At 43.8% G+C, this 15,011-nt stretch overlaps 1 protein-coding gene across 2 annotated transcripts in view; it reads left to right on the forward strand.

The window, feature by feature from the left end:
• Window positions 1–15,011, forward strand: part of CRHR2 (corticotropin releasing hormone receptor 2) — a 1,806,030-nt gene that overhangs the window by 1,150,410 nt on the left and 640,609 nt on the right. For both annotated transcript variants that reach the window (XM_069211048.1, XM_069211050.1), the window contains one exon: window positions 6,050–6,153. In XM_069211048.1, the coding sequence (XP_069067149.1) occupies window positions 6,050–6,153 (104 nt within the window). The remainder of the gene's footprint in view (window positions 1–6,049; window positions 6,154–15,011) is intronic.

Here is a 15,011-nt window from a genome sequence, read left to right on the forward strand (position 1 = left end):
ACCAAATACATTCAACAAAGGAACCTCTGCTCAAGATTTGCACCTCGCCTTCAAACCCCACCATACAAGAAAGAGACAATAGGTGGTGCATGTTTCTCTGTTCTTGTGGCCAAACTATGGTATTCTTTACCCCAAAATATAAGATCCACGGATAACTATCTTATTTTCAGAAGACTATTCAATAGTTGGCTCTTTCCTACATAACCACCACACTCAAAGAGCAGTGTACTGCATATGCCTGTGTATGTAAAGATCTATAATTTGAATATATATATACATTTCCAGAAATGTGTATTTCACTGAACAAATATGTATGATACATTTTTTTTAAATAATTGTATATATTACTTATGGTTATTACCTACTGGCAGTTATAGTTAGGACCATGTATGCATAGAAAAAACATTTGTTTACTTGCCTATATCTTTTGCACCGTTTGGCGAATCTTCACAAAACTTTCCACAAAAAGTGTCCCGGTGATTCTTGTTGTGCACAGGGGAAGTTTCGGGTGAACCGTCAAATGGGGATGGAGAAAAAGGGGACTAAAAAAATATATTTCCTATGTTGATTCCCATAGAACCTGTCACCACATCTACAGCCTGAACCACTGGACGGAATGACATCAAATTTGGCAGAATGCTAGCTGCCGGTACTCAGATTGTGCTTTTTGTTATTTGGTGTAAATTCTTCCAGTAGGTTTGTAGATTTTTAAGGGCAAAAAAGTTTGTATATTTTTAGCCGAGAATAATCTGCAAATTATGCGTATTTTTGCAAATACGCATGTAAAAAGTAGCATTGCAATTGGCTGACCACAACCTGACTAGAAAGTTGTGACCACCATTTTAATTCAAGTTGAAATTGCCATATGGGGTCAGGGTGAAGGTACCCTGACCCCAGGGGTGTGATATTGTTGTGTTTTAGTGGCAACATATAGGTTTAATATAATTTTGCATCATGGTGCACAATATTCATGAATATGTTTTAATTTTTCTTCAATTTTGGTGAATTATTCGCAAAATATTCACAAGTATGGAAAAATGTGAATGACAAACCACAGACATTCATACACTAATTTACTCACTCATACCTGCACTCAGAGGCTCAGACGTACACCCGCTCAGACACTCATGCACCCACTTACACATCCACTGACAGGGACAGGCCCTGTGCCAACCTGCAAGTCATGGGGTTGGGAGGTCATAAGGGCTTGGAAGCAAGGCCTGGCTGCAGGGCCAGGCCTTGCGACCAAGCCCTGCCATGCACGGACTTCTGGGGTTGGAATAACGTATAGTAATTAAAATTACTTAACGTTAAGAAACCATAGAAATTCACTGAAAAAAACAAAGGTTACAGGTACGTTATAGTTAGGTTCTGATTTAAGGTAAGGTAACCATAACTCGTGCCTTGGCCATGCACAGCTAATTACTCCACATATTATGTCATTGATGAGATCTTGTAGGGCATCTTTGATATCACTGCAATGTTTGCAATAACATTATTGCTAAGAAAACTGAGCATGGCAAGTGAGTTACAGTTACCTAGGGCCTGAGTTACAGTTACTTGAAAGAACTCTAACTATAACTGTTGAATTTCTATGGGTTTGTACAAGTAAATTCAGAACCTAGCTATAACGTCCCTGTAGCCTTTGTTTTTTTCAGTGAACATATATGTCTATACTATTATTATTCGATGCTTAACATCTTCATAGGTCATTGCATAGTTTCTATATATGTTGTTTTGATTAGGTGCTTATGAGTCTGCTTTTTTTATCTATCACAGTAGGTAAATACCTTAACTATTTATCTACAAGCAATTTACTATTGAAATATTGAGGAAAAGATAATGTTATAAAAAGTACACAAATAAATTACCTTCGAATACCGCAACACTTTAAAGTCTGTTTTTATACAATACAACTTTAAATCTCATTATATTATCTTCCGTATACATATATTCCTTTTATATGCAATTATGCATCTATATATTTATTACTTTGGCCCTAATATGCAAGAGAAAAAGAAATAACTCTTTCCAATGCACTATTCTGTCTCACCCTGAACCTATCTCAATCGAACCCCTATCTCCAATCTTTGACTCAACCCACGCCTCATTCTATTACTATGAGCTTCAAAATACCCCTACCTAGACTCTTCCTTCTTCTATCCTCCTGGCCCACCCCAAACCTCAGCTTACTACTGTGATCTCCCAAACAACCGTACTATATTTTTCCCTCACGTATCTCTCCTTTGACTCATCTCAAACCTCATTTTACTACTGTGATCTCCTTAATCCCTTTCTACAGACTCTTCCCTCCTCCATCTCTTCTTTACTCGTCCCGTACCTCACCTTACAACTATGTTCTTCCAATTAAACACTTCCTGGGTTCTTCCCTCTTCTATCCCTCCATTATTCTATTCAATTAAACTAATAAACTAACATGTCCACTGCTCAACTTAACTCATACTTCCCTATACTAAAACTAATACTATGCTTATATTTCCATATACTAATTCACCACTAATCCTTTTGGGTTCCGGAGTAGCATGCTGCTTGCTGAAAAGCACTTTAATGCATCCTCAGGGATAGTAAGTGCTATATAAATACAATTACAATTATAGTTAGGTTCTGAATATACTCGCACAAAACTATAAAAATCCAACAGTTACATTACTGTGGTTTCAAGTAACTATAACGTCTGCCCTAGGGTAACTATAACATGCGCCCTCGCCATGCACTGCTAATTACCCCAGATATTACGGCACTCATGAAAACTTCTATAACATTATTAAAAATGTAAAAGAAACACTCACAGTCAAATTATTGAAGAAAAAACTGTGCATGGTGGAGGTGATTTATAGTTACCTTGAGGCGCAGGCCATAGTTATTTGAAATAACTTTAACCATAACTGCTGAATTTCTGTGGTTTTGTGTGAGTAAATTAAGAACCTAATTAAAAAGACCCTGCAACCTTTGGTTTTTTAAGTGAATTTCTATGATTTTTTAAATTCTATTTCCTAACTAGAACATCCTTTGCTTTTTTCAGTAAATATATACACACACACACACACATATATATAATATATTATTATATATATGTACATATATGTATATAAAATAGAAATATATATATATATATATATATATATATATATATATATATATATATATATATATATATATGTGTATATATATATATATATATATATATCTATATACACACACACACATATATTTCCATAACTCTTGCCTTAAGGTAACTATAACTCTCGTCCTTGCCATGCAGTTTTCTCATCAATAATTCCACTGCAAATGCTGCAGTTATATTATGAATGATATGATGGAAGATGTCATTAGTGTTGTAATATATGAGGTAGCAGTGCACAATGATAGTGTAAATCATAGTTACCTTAGACCATGAGTTACTGTTACTTAAGAAAAGTATAACCAGAACTGCAAAATTTCTATTGTGTGTTTGTGTAAAATATGAACCAAACTATAATAACCCTGTATCCTTTGTTTTTTTTTAGGGAATTTAAAAAGGCTTTTTAAATTATATTTCCTATTTAAAATGTCTGTGTAACCTTTGTTTTTTTTCAGTTAATTTCTAGTTTTTAAAAAAAACTTAAAGTATTATTTAATTAACATACATTGATCCAACTGACACTTCACACTGGCTTTTGCCATTCGCAGCGGAGGGGTGTGCCAGAGGCCAGGCCCGCCGGCCAACCCACCACAAGCAGCCAACTCCACGCTCTAAGTCTGTGAGTGGGTGCGTGAGTGGCTGTTTGGGTGTGTGAGAGGGTGTGTATGGTTATGTGGGTGTGTGAGTGTATGAGTGGGTGTGTAAGGTGTGTATAAGTGACTGTCTGGGTCTGTGAGTGGGTGTGAAAGTGGTTTTGTGGATCTATGAGTAGGAGTGTGAGTGGGTGTGGTTGTGTGGGTGTGTAAGTGGGTGCATTAGTGTGTGATTAGCTGTGTGAGAGACTGAGTGGTCTGTGACTGGGTATTGTATTGGTTTTGTGGGTCTGTGAGTGGGTGCATTTTTTAGTTGGGATCTGGATTTACACTGGGGCTGCACTGAACACTGCGGATCCTTGTATGCCCAAAATAAAACATTTTGGGGGTCATTCTGACCCTGGCGGCCGGTGACCGCCAGGGTCACCGACCACGGGAGCACCGCCAACAGGCTGGCGGTGCTCCCGAGGGCTTTCTGACCGCGGCGGTTCAGCCGCGGTCAGAAAGGGTAAACCGGTGGTCTCCCGCCGGTTTACCGCTGCCCCAATGAATCCTCCATGGCGGCGGAGCGCGCTCCGCCGCCATGGGGATTCAGACACCCCCTACCGCCATCCTGTTCATGGTGGGAAACCCGCCATGAACAGGATGGCGGTAGGGGGTGCTGCGGGGCCCCCGTAAGAGGGCCCCGCAAAGTATTTCAGTGTCTGCTTTGCAGACACTGAAATACGCGACGGGTGCAACTGCACCCGTCGCACCCCTGCAACTACGCCGGCTCAATTCTGAGCTGGCGTCCTCGTTGCAGGGGCATTTCTGCTGGGCCGGCGGGCGCTCTTTTGGAGAGCGCCCGCCGGCCCAGCGGAAATGTCTGAATGGCCGCCGCGGTCTTTTGACTGCGGTGCGGTCATTCGGCGGCGGAACCTTGGCGGACGGCGTCTGAATCACCCCCTTTGTGTCCATTTCTTGTCCCTGAGGACTCCTTCACTGACCCCTACATCAGTCCTATGGGGGTCAGGAAATTTCTATCCTAACCCCCTAGATTATATTTCATTGCTATTTCCCCCCCAGGAACCATGTCCCAATAAACGAAATGGCAGCTGCAACTTTTCTCTCAGGTTGCAGCCAGCCATTCATTGAAATGCTTATGGCGCATGGATCCACCACAGTGGATCTGCAGTGGATCCATGTCTCTAGATATATATAAATTGTTTTTCCTTTATAACTCTAAAACTACTGACCAGATTTAAACAAAATTACAAAAAGAGGTCTTTCTAGACCAAAATCTAGCTTTCTGCTAAATTTGGTGTAATTCCGTTTAACGGTTTGGATGTAGTTGTGTCTCAAATCACTGTGCGAAATTGTGTTAGGAAAACACATTTTGGTGCCTCCATTTTTCTCTGCCCACACTTGATGAATGATCCTGAAACATTCCATAAAGCAGCTGAAGTGAGTGGTAAACTAGTTTTGAAAATTGTGTGAAGATTTGTCAAACAGTGCGAAAGTTATTAGCAAAACAAAAACTCTTCTCCTATGGAAACTAGGTCCTAACTCTAACTACCTACTGGCGAACATCAACTTCCACTTGATACCCTTGCCTCGGCAGCAGTGGCTCAAGCCACCGGGCATGGAAATGCCAGGATACAAAATTACTCCACACAAAAGTTCAAATTACAAAACACAAGACGCAAGACCCAGTATGCAAAGATGCTCTCAGTTTATTTTGGCACAGCGCTAACTCAATGCATTTCGGAGATTGCTCCCCTTAATCACAGGTTGAATTATATATATATACACACATATATATATATATAAATATATATATATATATATATATATATATATATATATATATATATATATATATATATATGTATATATATATATAGAGAGAGAGAGAGAGAGAGAGAGACAGTTAAGGCTAACAAATCTATACTTGCATTTGCTTCAAAATATTGTAATTACTGTTCTGGATGCTGGAGTTAATAGTGTGGCTACAATAGTATGGCTACAATATAATTGCAGGATTATATTATGCCCCTTAATATTGTGATATACCTCATTGCCAAAGAAACAGAGACAAAATGAAGCTTATAAAGCATTAAAGGACGAGTATGTTATCATTATAAAGGCGGAAAATTGTATTCTTTGTTTTTGATGAGTGGGGTTTCATAATCCCAAAATAGCGTACCATGGATTTTTCTAATGAGATCTTCCACATGAGCACAGCAATTAATGTTTTCTAAACAGATTTAATGCTGTTTAATGTCAATGAGAAGAGAAGCATGCTGATCTAATCATGTTCTGTTCCTGTTTGCAGAAGTATCCACTGCATTACAAGATTGCTCTCATCATAAACTACCTGGGACACTGTATATCTGTTCTGGCTCTCATCGTTGCCTTTCTGCTTTTCTTGTGCTTGAGGTGAGTCATGTCTTTGTTCCTTTACATTTTGCCTCTTCTGTGTGGTCTGGATTCAGGGGCGTAGCTTCCACTGATGCAGCAGGTACAGTGGCCCCGAGGTCCCGAGGCCTGAGGAGCCCACTGAACTCTGATTTTTGCTGTAGTTTATAATTCAGACAGCAGGCCGGGGGTCCATTTCATTTTTTCAATAGGCCCATGACACACTGAATACGTTACTGCCAGCATGTGATTCGCTCTTTCCAACTAATGAAAATGTGTTGTTTTGGTTTCTGAGCATAAATTGCAAACAGTTAAAGGAGCCTTGCGGTTCTTGACACTGCTCCTGGCAGAAACAACAGTTCCATTGATGGCAGCATTTCAATAATGAGCTCAAAATCAGATGACAAAGGTTAGAGAATTTTACTGGCCCTGATTATGAATGTGGTGGGATCGGGTGGGGTATTTACCAACTCTATATATAACAACACCCCAAGGTGAGGGGCTTATCAAGTGTAGCAAAAAAAAACTATTACGTCGAGTTTTGGTGGTGGGACTGAGGTTTAGGGCCATGGAAGTGAACGGGCCAGAAAAGAGAGATGTATTTACAGCAAGGTAGCACCCAGTAATTTCCATTATTGAGCAGCTTAGAATTCAGCTCCCTGTGCAAGCTTCTGCGTACTCAAAGGTATTGTGTTTTAACCCCCAACTCGCAATCAGGTTCTCAAGGTGCATCATGTACCCCATTGAAAACGCCATATTTTGCCCGATCATTTCACCAGGTTTTGCCTGGTGAAATAAAGCAACGGAAAACAGACGGGATGCGATGATTATCAATTAACTTGGATTTCTGAGCCATATAAAACTCCTGTGCGGAAAGTGGAATTTAACCCCCTTTGATAATCAGAGCCGTGGTATTTCCTCTAAACTGTTAATTCTATATAAGTCTGATAGTCACTCACAGTGCGCTGAAGAAATCAATTGTTTACTGTATAAAGTATGTATTGATAAGGAAACAATACTGCTTTAGGTGATTTTACTAATTTTGTACTGGCTGTAAAATAAACATACAGGTCATGCCTGTAAAAAAATGGTCAGATGGCAACCCTAGTCACAAATAGTTATTTGAAGTGCCCATTTTTCAGAAGAGATCATTGATGCGTAGACATTGCAGCCTTTGGCTATCAGATGTACCTAAGTATAATATCTTGTTATTTTGTTCTTGGTAAATTAGTGTTATCATATTTACTACATTTGCAACATGTCAGATACTTTCTTAGGACTGGAGAATAACACCTAATGGCAAAGAACTGAAGAGTGAAAAAGAGACTGCAAAGGTGCAATGATTGGAAATGTTTGGGACTGCAAGGGCAGAGTCAACCCCTCCCAAACACACCTGCCGCAATTCTATAGTACCTTTATTTCAAAAGCCTTTCACTGAGAATCTAGCATATTATGAAAAACACAGATAATGGGGGCATATTTATGAGAGGTTTGTTCCACCGCTGCATCACTTTTAGTCACTTTTAGTGATGCAGCAGTGGAACAAACCTCTCAACCATATCTAAGAGGCCACACACAGCCACTCTGCATGACTTTGAATGGCCTCATAGATATGGAGTAGGGCAAGACAGCGCACATCACTGCGTTGCCTTACTCTGTTCCAGGGTGGCATTCAATGAGCATTTCAGTGGGTTTTCCCAAGCAACACCCATGGATTTTGACACATCCTCAGATTTACAAGAGCATGTAAACCTGGGGATGTGCCAAAACCTTATGCCTCCTGAGGGAAACCGCAACAAAGAGAAATATTTTAATTTCTCCTCATTTTTCCTCATTCTATGTTTGCTGCAGTCTGCAGCATAGCTAAAAACAGCAAAATTCCTCCCTGGATTGTTTTTGTGCAGGAAAGTGCACCTTTCTTCACAAAAACAATCCTGCCAACAAGGCAGGCCCCCTTGCAGCATGGTACAAGGGTACCTGCATTGGCGCTAGGCAGCCAAAATGACACCAATGAAGTTGGAAGGGACGGTAATGCGCTATATTGCAGAGTCAAGGCACATTCCTGCCCTTTCCTTTTGACTCAGGGCAGTGCAGCAAGGTGACTTGCTGCACTGCCCTGAGATACAAATCCATAAATTTAAATTCCAAGAACAAGGCAGCTTACTTACAGAAAAATAGCTTTGCAAGTCACGAATGATGTTTTCATTTTTTATGAATAAACATTCCCACCAATGTTTCTCACTGCTGCATTTCACCCAAGTGTCTTTAGAAACTGGTTTTCTGTAGCTTTTCCTATTGCTTTGTAGGCTTCTGGGTACCATTTAACAAATAGTAGAAATATGTTGTGTGGAAGAAGTTATCCACCATGTAAAACACCCCAGGGCTAGGGTTATGCCCTGAACGTATTCTATAAATTGTGCTCAAGTACAACTGACCAAAGAAGAGGTGTAAAACTTAAATACTATTGGGAATGAGGTAGTTTATATACTCCTTTGTTATTTATCCACAGTGTTAAGACATGAGAATTGCTTTCTACTAAATGTGTGCAATACACACGTAAACACATTTTTTCATGCCAATAATTTGGTCCTCTTGGATCAGACGGAATTTATATACACCTTCAATGCACATATTTAAGAGATTCACACACCAACAGGCTTACCTTTAGTGAGGGGAACATGATCATTATGGTATTTGGGAGAATCAAGATGGGTCGTACTTGATAGTTTAATGTAAGGAAGATAAAAGTGATGGACTCTTGCACATCTATGAGTGTCATTTTATCATGTACTGCCATTCTACATTTGTGGCTACATTTGTTTCCAGATTTGGAATATTCATTAAACTGTTTTCAATTCCTAAAGTGCCTAAGTAGAATATGCTGTTTGAAGTTTTTTTTGATAAATGTTAAATGGACCATTTAATAGTTGTAGGTTATATTAAGAGTTTTCAGGTTCCTGATGAGGGGTCAGGATTTGTCTTACTAAGCACAAAAATGGAAACATATGCTATTAATTTAGAAATTGTTTACAGTGCCATTGAGAAAAAAAAATAATAATAATGAAAACATATTACTACTTCAAAGGATTAATAAGAGGTATTTCGAAGCGCATGCACCCTTACCCAAAAGTGGATTGTACATTATAATGATAGGAGGACCGCGACAACCGTTAGTAAAATTTGATTTCAATGTATGACTATGCATATCCAGTCTGTAATCACACACTATTACTTTCTCTTTGTCGATATCTTAAATGCTCTAACGAGTTCTAGATGATGTCTTGAAAATCTAGTTACCTTGGACTTAATTGGCCACATCAAGAGTAGAGGGGTCATAGTCGGTGTGCTTTTCCCAAAAATGTGGTCAAGTTCCTCTGATTTAGAAATTGAGCTAATTTTGGATCAGATTTCAATCTAGGGTATAATTCTAGAAAAAGTTATAATTCATTATCATAGTATTATTATTATTATTTATAACAAGTTTTATAGTATGATATAAATATACCCAAGCAAGAAATATACATTTAATTCATACTATTATAGAAAATGTGGGCATTCAATGCATTTCTACCATGAATCGGTTTGGGACAGGGATGCAGTTCAGGTAGGATGTTCTAGGGTTGCTGATTTATGAAGGGAACACTGATCTCCACTCTAATTCTGTGTATTGTGCTCTGAACCACATGCGTTTTGCCTTCTGAACTGAAACTCTATCACTCTCAACCTGTCTTTGAGGTATTACATTGGAAGACATATAGACAGCTTTATGCCAGCATCAGCAATTCAAACCAAATTCGTCCACTACCTGGAAACTAGTGTAGGCATCTCAGAAGTGGAGTTTTGCCCAGCAGTATGTCCAGATTTTTTGCTTTTTTCATCACCCAGTTTTTGAACTCTTTTTTACAGTGGGTGAGTCTCACTACTGCTGTCTCGCCCATTGAAATCACACGGTAAACAGACTGCGCATGTTTAATGCCAGTGTCTGCCTTTTAATATAAGGCTTCTGCGACACAGCAAGGGTAAGGGGCACTTGACTGTTTGCATGTGAACACGTGTGCACATGTGTGTGTACACATGTTCAGGCTACGTGTAGGAGACTACTATTGTGTGCAGCCCGGTAACATTGCACAGGTAGCTAGGCACAGTGGGGACTCTGCAGGGATAGGTATTCAACTGGGATAGGCCTCATGAGGGTAGTGTACACCATTAGGGAAAGTCATTGTGCTTTCCTGTTTTAACTACAGTGACACTCCAATATACACATAGGGAGGGAACTGCCTCGGATTGTAGTATCCCCTTCTCCTTGGTCTACAGAGACCATTGACAGCTTGAATTAGGGTGTAACCTGTGTGGGGAAACAAAATATACAACTTCCAAAATGGTAACTGCACATCTTGTGGGTCATTCAGAGTTGTCATATTTTCCTGGCTCCGCTGACGATCAGAGCCCAGTTCTGCTGTCACAATGCTGTGTCCAGTAATTTACATTTTCTCCAGCAGCAGGAACAAAGGCTGCTACCACACAAAAGGAGCAATTAGCACAACTTCTCCTTGCTCCTAAGAAGGAAAGTGGGTGGAGCGGAATGCTCTGTATCAATCAACCAGCTGCGACACTGCACCAGGGATGGGCCTGCCCACGCCCACTGAACAATGAAGAGTGCCAAGATGACTGGGATCAAACCACAGGGAGTCATCGTTTGAAATTCTAGTGTGCAAGTCCCTGGCAGTGATGTCAATGAGAGGTGGAGATGAGACCCCAGGAGCTGATGTGACGAGATGGCTCTTTGATGACACATTTTGGACTGTCCTAACATGCTTTGCAGGAGGGTTGGACAGGGATGGAAAGGTGATGTGACACCCCTAGATTGGATAGGGTTGCCTGTCTTCTGGAACCTTCCTCTGCCCTTCATAAGTTCTTGCCCAATGAGAAGACTTTTGCTTGCCTGTGGCTTTTCCAACTAATGCACTGTGGGATCTTGGGACTGCCATGGAGAACTAGAAGGAGGAACCCCGTGACCCTCACTCAGGACCCAGGACTCTGCCCAGTTGACCACAGGACTAATGGGTCTCCCCAAGGGCCAGTGAGGCTGGCCCATTACTCCCCCTGAGAGGCAGCTGGAGAAAACCCTGGACTTTTCTGCGTCCACCAACAAAGCAACAAAGAAGAACTGGCGCAGGGAATGAGGAGGATCAGCTTTTGGAAGACTGCAACTCTTTGGAGGTGAGGAGGATTGTTGCAACAGCCCCGGGTGGCAGAGTTCGCCATCAATACTAACATGAGCCCAGGATCATCCAATTCGGCTGAATGGGTCCCGAGTTATGGTATTGGAACGTTTGGTAACCTTTGACCTAATTTCCTCCTCAGAGCATGTGGGGCTCCATTGCTGTGCTAATAATTTCCCCGGGTGGACAAGGGCCCAGGGGACGGCACAAGAAAGCTACATCTGCTCTACTTGGGGAAAGGGCGTGCAGGGGCCTCCTTATGTTCCTAGTTCAGCTGTGGACCCCATCCCAGGGCAGATTCATAGTGCTGGGGCTGGAACCCCATCCCAAGCACTCCTATTCACAGGGAAGCAACACCACGCTTCCCTGGGAGGAGTCAGTGGGGGAGTTCATGACCCCATCCCTGGGCCCCAGGATGGCAGCAAAGGGCTTCTACACACCATACAGGCCTGCCCGCTGGAGCAGGCAGGCACACAGAAAGGCAGCTGGCACCCACTGCAGCACGCAGTTGTGCTGACAGCATGGGAAGCTGGCGAATGAAGCCGGGCTTGGCTCCCTGTGCTGTCCTCCAACAAAGGCAATCTCTACCCCAACCAAAGACTTGAAAAACGCGGTGCAAGGCACATACAAAGGGGAAAAATAACAATAAAATTACTGTAGTTCTACCCAGCTTAGTGGGAGAGCAGATACTGTGATATGCACTTCACTCTGGAAACTCACCCTGTTGGACTTTTTTTCTTATGTAGGGTCATCCCCAATCTTTTTGCCTCCTGCCTCCTGTTTGTTCTGACCTGTTGCTATTGGCTTTTGAACTCTGAGCACTTTACCACTAATAACCAGTGCTAAAGTGCATATGCTCTCTGTGTAAATTGGATGTGATTGGTTTATCCATGATTGGCGTATTTGATTTACTAGTAAGTCCCTTGTAAAGTGCCCTAGAGGTGCCAGGGCCTGTAAATCAAATGCTACTAGTGGGCCTGCAGCACTGGTTGTGCCACCCACATAAGTAGCTCTGTAATCATGACTCAGACCTGCCAATGCAGTGTCTGTGTGTGCAGTTTTAACTGTAAATTCGACTTGGCAAGTGTACCCACTTGCCAGGCCTAAACCTTCCCTTTTCTTACATGCCAGACACCCCTAAGGTAGGCCCTAGGTAGCCCCAAGGGCAGGGTGCAGTGTATGGTTAAGGTAGGACATATGGTAATGTGGTTTATATGTCCTGACAGTGAAATATTGTTAAATTAGTTTTTCACTGTTGCAAGGCCTGTCCCTGTCATAGGTTAACATGGGGGCTACCTTTAAATCTGATTAAAGTGTAGATTCCCTTTGGGAGTGGATGGACATGTGGAGTTTGGGGTCTCTGAGGTCACAATTTAAAAATACATCTTTTAGTAAAGTTGATTTTAAGATTGTGGGGGTCATTCTGACCTCGGCGGTAAAAGTCGCTTACCGCCGGCCAGAAGGCCGCCATAACACCGCCGCGGTAAACCGCCACGGTCATTCTGACCCGCAACTGGCAAACCGCCAAAAACCCGACATCCACAAAAATCCGCCACACCAAAGGTCAGCGAAAAAATGGCACTGACCAAACCTCCAACAGAAATGCGCCCATACCATTCCGACCCACAAATCCACGCGGCGGTCTTTCAAACGCGATATTCCATTGGCGGTACACACCGCTGCGGTCAAAATACACACACACATAGAAAACTCAGCAACATTGGTCAGTTCGAAATACACACACCTGATACATATACTAACACCACTCCCACACACCCAACACAATATAAAACACACACCCACATCACCCACAAGCCCCTACGACCCGAAATCATTGACGAAGGCTAGAGAGAGAGCACAGAACAGAGAATCCCACAACACAGAGGCACACAACACCATCACCCACACAGAATCCACGCACCAAACACCACACACCACCACACGCACCACACTCATCACTACAAACGCCACCCCACACCTCAACCACACCACCCCATGGCACCCCAAAGACACCCCAGGTTCAGTGACGCCGAACTCAGGGTCATGGTGGAGGAAATAGTCCGTGTAGAGCCCCAGATCTTCGGGGCACAGGTGCAGCACACCACAATTGCCAGGAAGATGGAGCTATGGCAAAGGATAGTGGACAGGGTTAACGCGGTGGGACAGCATCCACGCAATCGGGAGGACATCAGGAAGAGATGGAACGACCTACGGGGGAAGGTGCGTTCCATGGTATCAAGGCACAACATTGCGGTGCAGGAGACTGGCGGCGGACCCCCACCTACTCCCCCAGAATTTACCGCGTGGGAGGAGGAAGTCTTGCACATCCTGCATCCTGAGGGCCTCGCAGGAGTAGGCGGAGGAATGGACTCTGGTAAGGCAAATCTTCACTACTGCTTCCCACCCCCACCCCACCTGCATGCCAAATCTTCCCCCCACCCTCACCCCCTCCCCCATCACACCAACCCCTAGCAAAAGGCTCACCATCACAACCCACCCATCCCAACACCAAGCCCTGCATGCGACCCCAAAGCATGGACACCCATCACCAAAGCATGCCCACTGCACAGACACATCACCCCCACAAGCCACCCTCACAAAAGCCCCCACAAGGAAATGCCTGCAAATGGGTACACGGACACCCACCCATCACACGAAATGCCACACACAGAAGCAATAACCATACCTTTATACCCCTGCAGGACCCGAACGCCACCACACCGCCACGGAGGGTTCAGAGATGTCCATCCCACCCCCAGAAGAGGCGAAGGCGATGACAGCAGCTCTGTCTCCCTGGAGCCAGACGACCAGCCCGGCCCATCGGGGACCTCTGGACAGTCGGTTCCCCACAGACAGCCACAGGCTACACCAGACCCAACCCCCTCTGGGAACACCAGCACAGCTCCCACCCAGCGGGCCCATGCCTCTGTCTCCAGGACACGTCAATCAGCGGTGTGTCCACCACTACAGGGCACCCAGGTTGACCCACCGGCCCAACAACAACAGGGACCTGGGGGCAGTGGTAGTGGGCACACCGTCCAGGGGACAGAGGCCCAGGAACACAGGGGAACTGGGAGGGCTGCTGTGCGACAGGGGGGGGGGCAGGCCCGGGGAACCGACTCTCGAAGAGGCCCTCTCCTCCATCATGGGAGCATACCACCGCTCCCAGGAGACGATGGCGACGGTACTGGCCCGGTTCCAGGAGATCCAGGAACTGCAGGAGGAACGGTACATGGGGTTCAGGGAGGAACTGAGGAACATCGGTTCCGCAATGGGGACCATCGTCCTGGCCCTTACCCAGATCGTCACCACATTGCGGGACCACGTGGCACCCCAAAGGGCCCCTGTCACTAGCCCAGGCCAGGAACAGCCTACCACCTCCGCCGGCGCTAGTGGATGGGAGGCCCCCACACAACGACAGGCCACCAGAACCCCACCTCCTGCAGAAGAAGAACCACCCCGCAAGCGGAACCTGAGATCTCACAAGAAGACAGAGTAGGATTGCAAGACCCCCGCCAGCCTAAGATACGCCCTGATGTCATCCCACTGTCCCACATTGTCACCCTGTCCAACCTTGAACTGCCCTTGCTCCATCCTTCCACAGGCATATGGACAATGCACCTGTGCGACTGAGAACTGGACTCTGCCATGGACATT

Source organism: Pleurodeles waltl, chromosome 10, assembly GCF_031143425.1.
Source record: "Pleurodeles waltl isolate 20211129_DDA chromosome 10, aPleWal1.hap1.20221129, whole genome shotgun sequence".
Taxonomy (NCBI): domain Eukaryota; kingdom Metazoa; phylum Chordata; class Amphibia; order Caudata; family Salamandridae; genus Pleurodeles; species Pleurodeles waltl.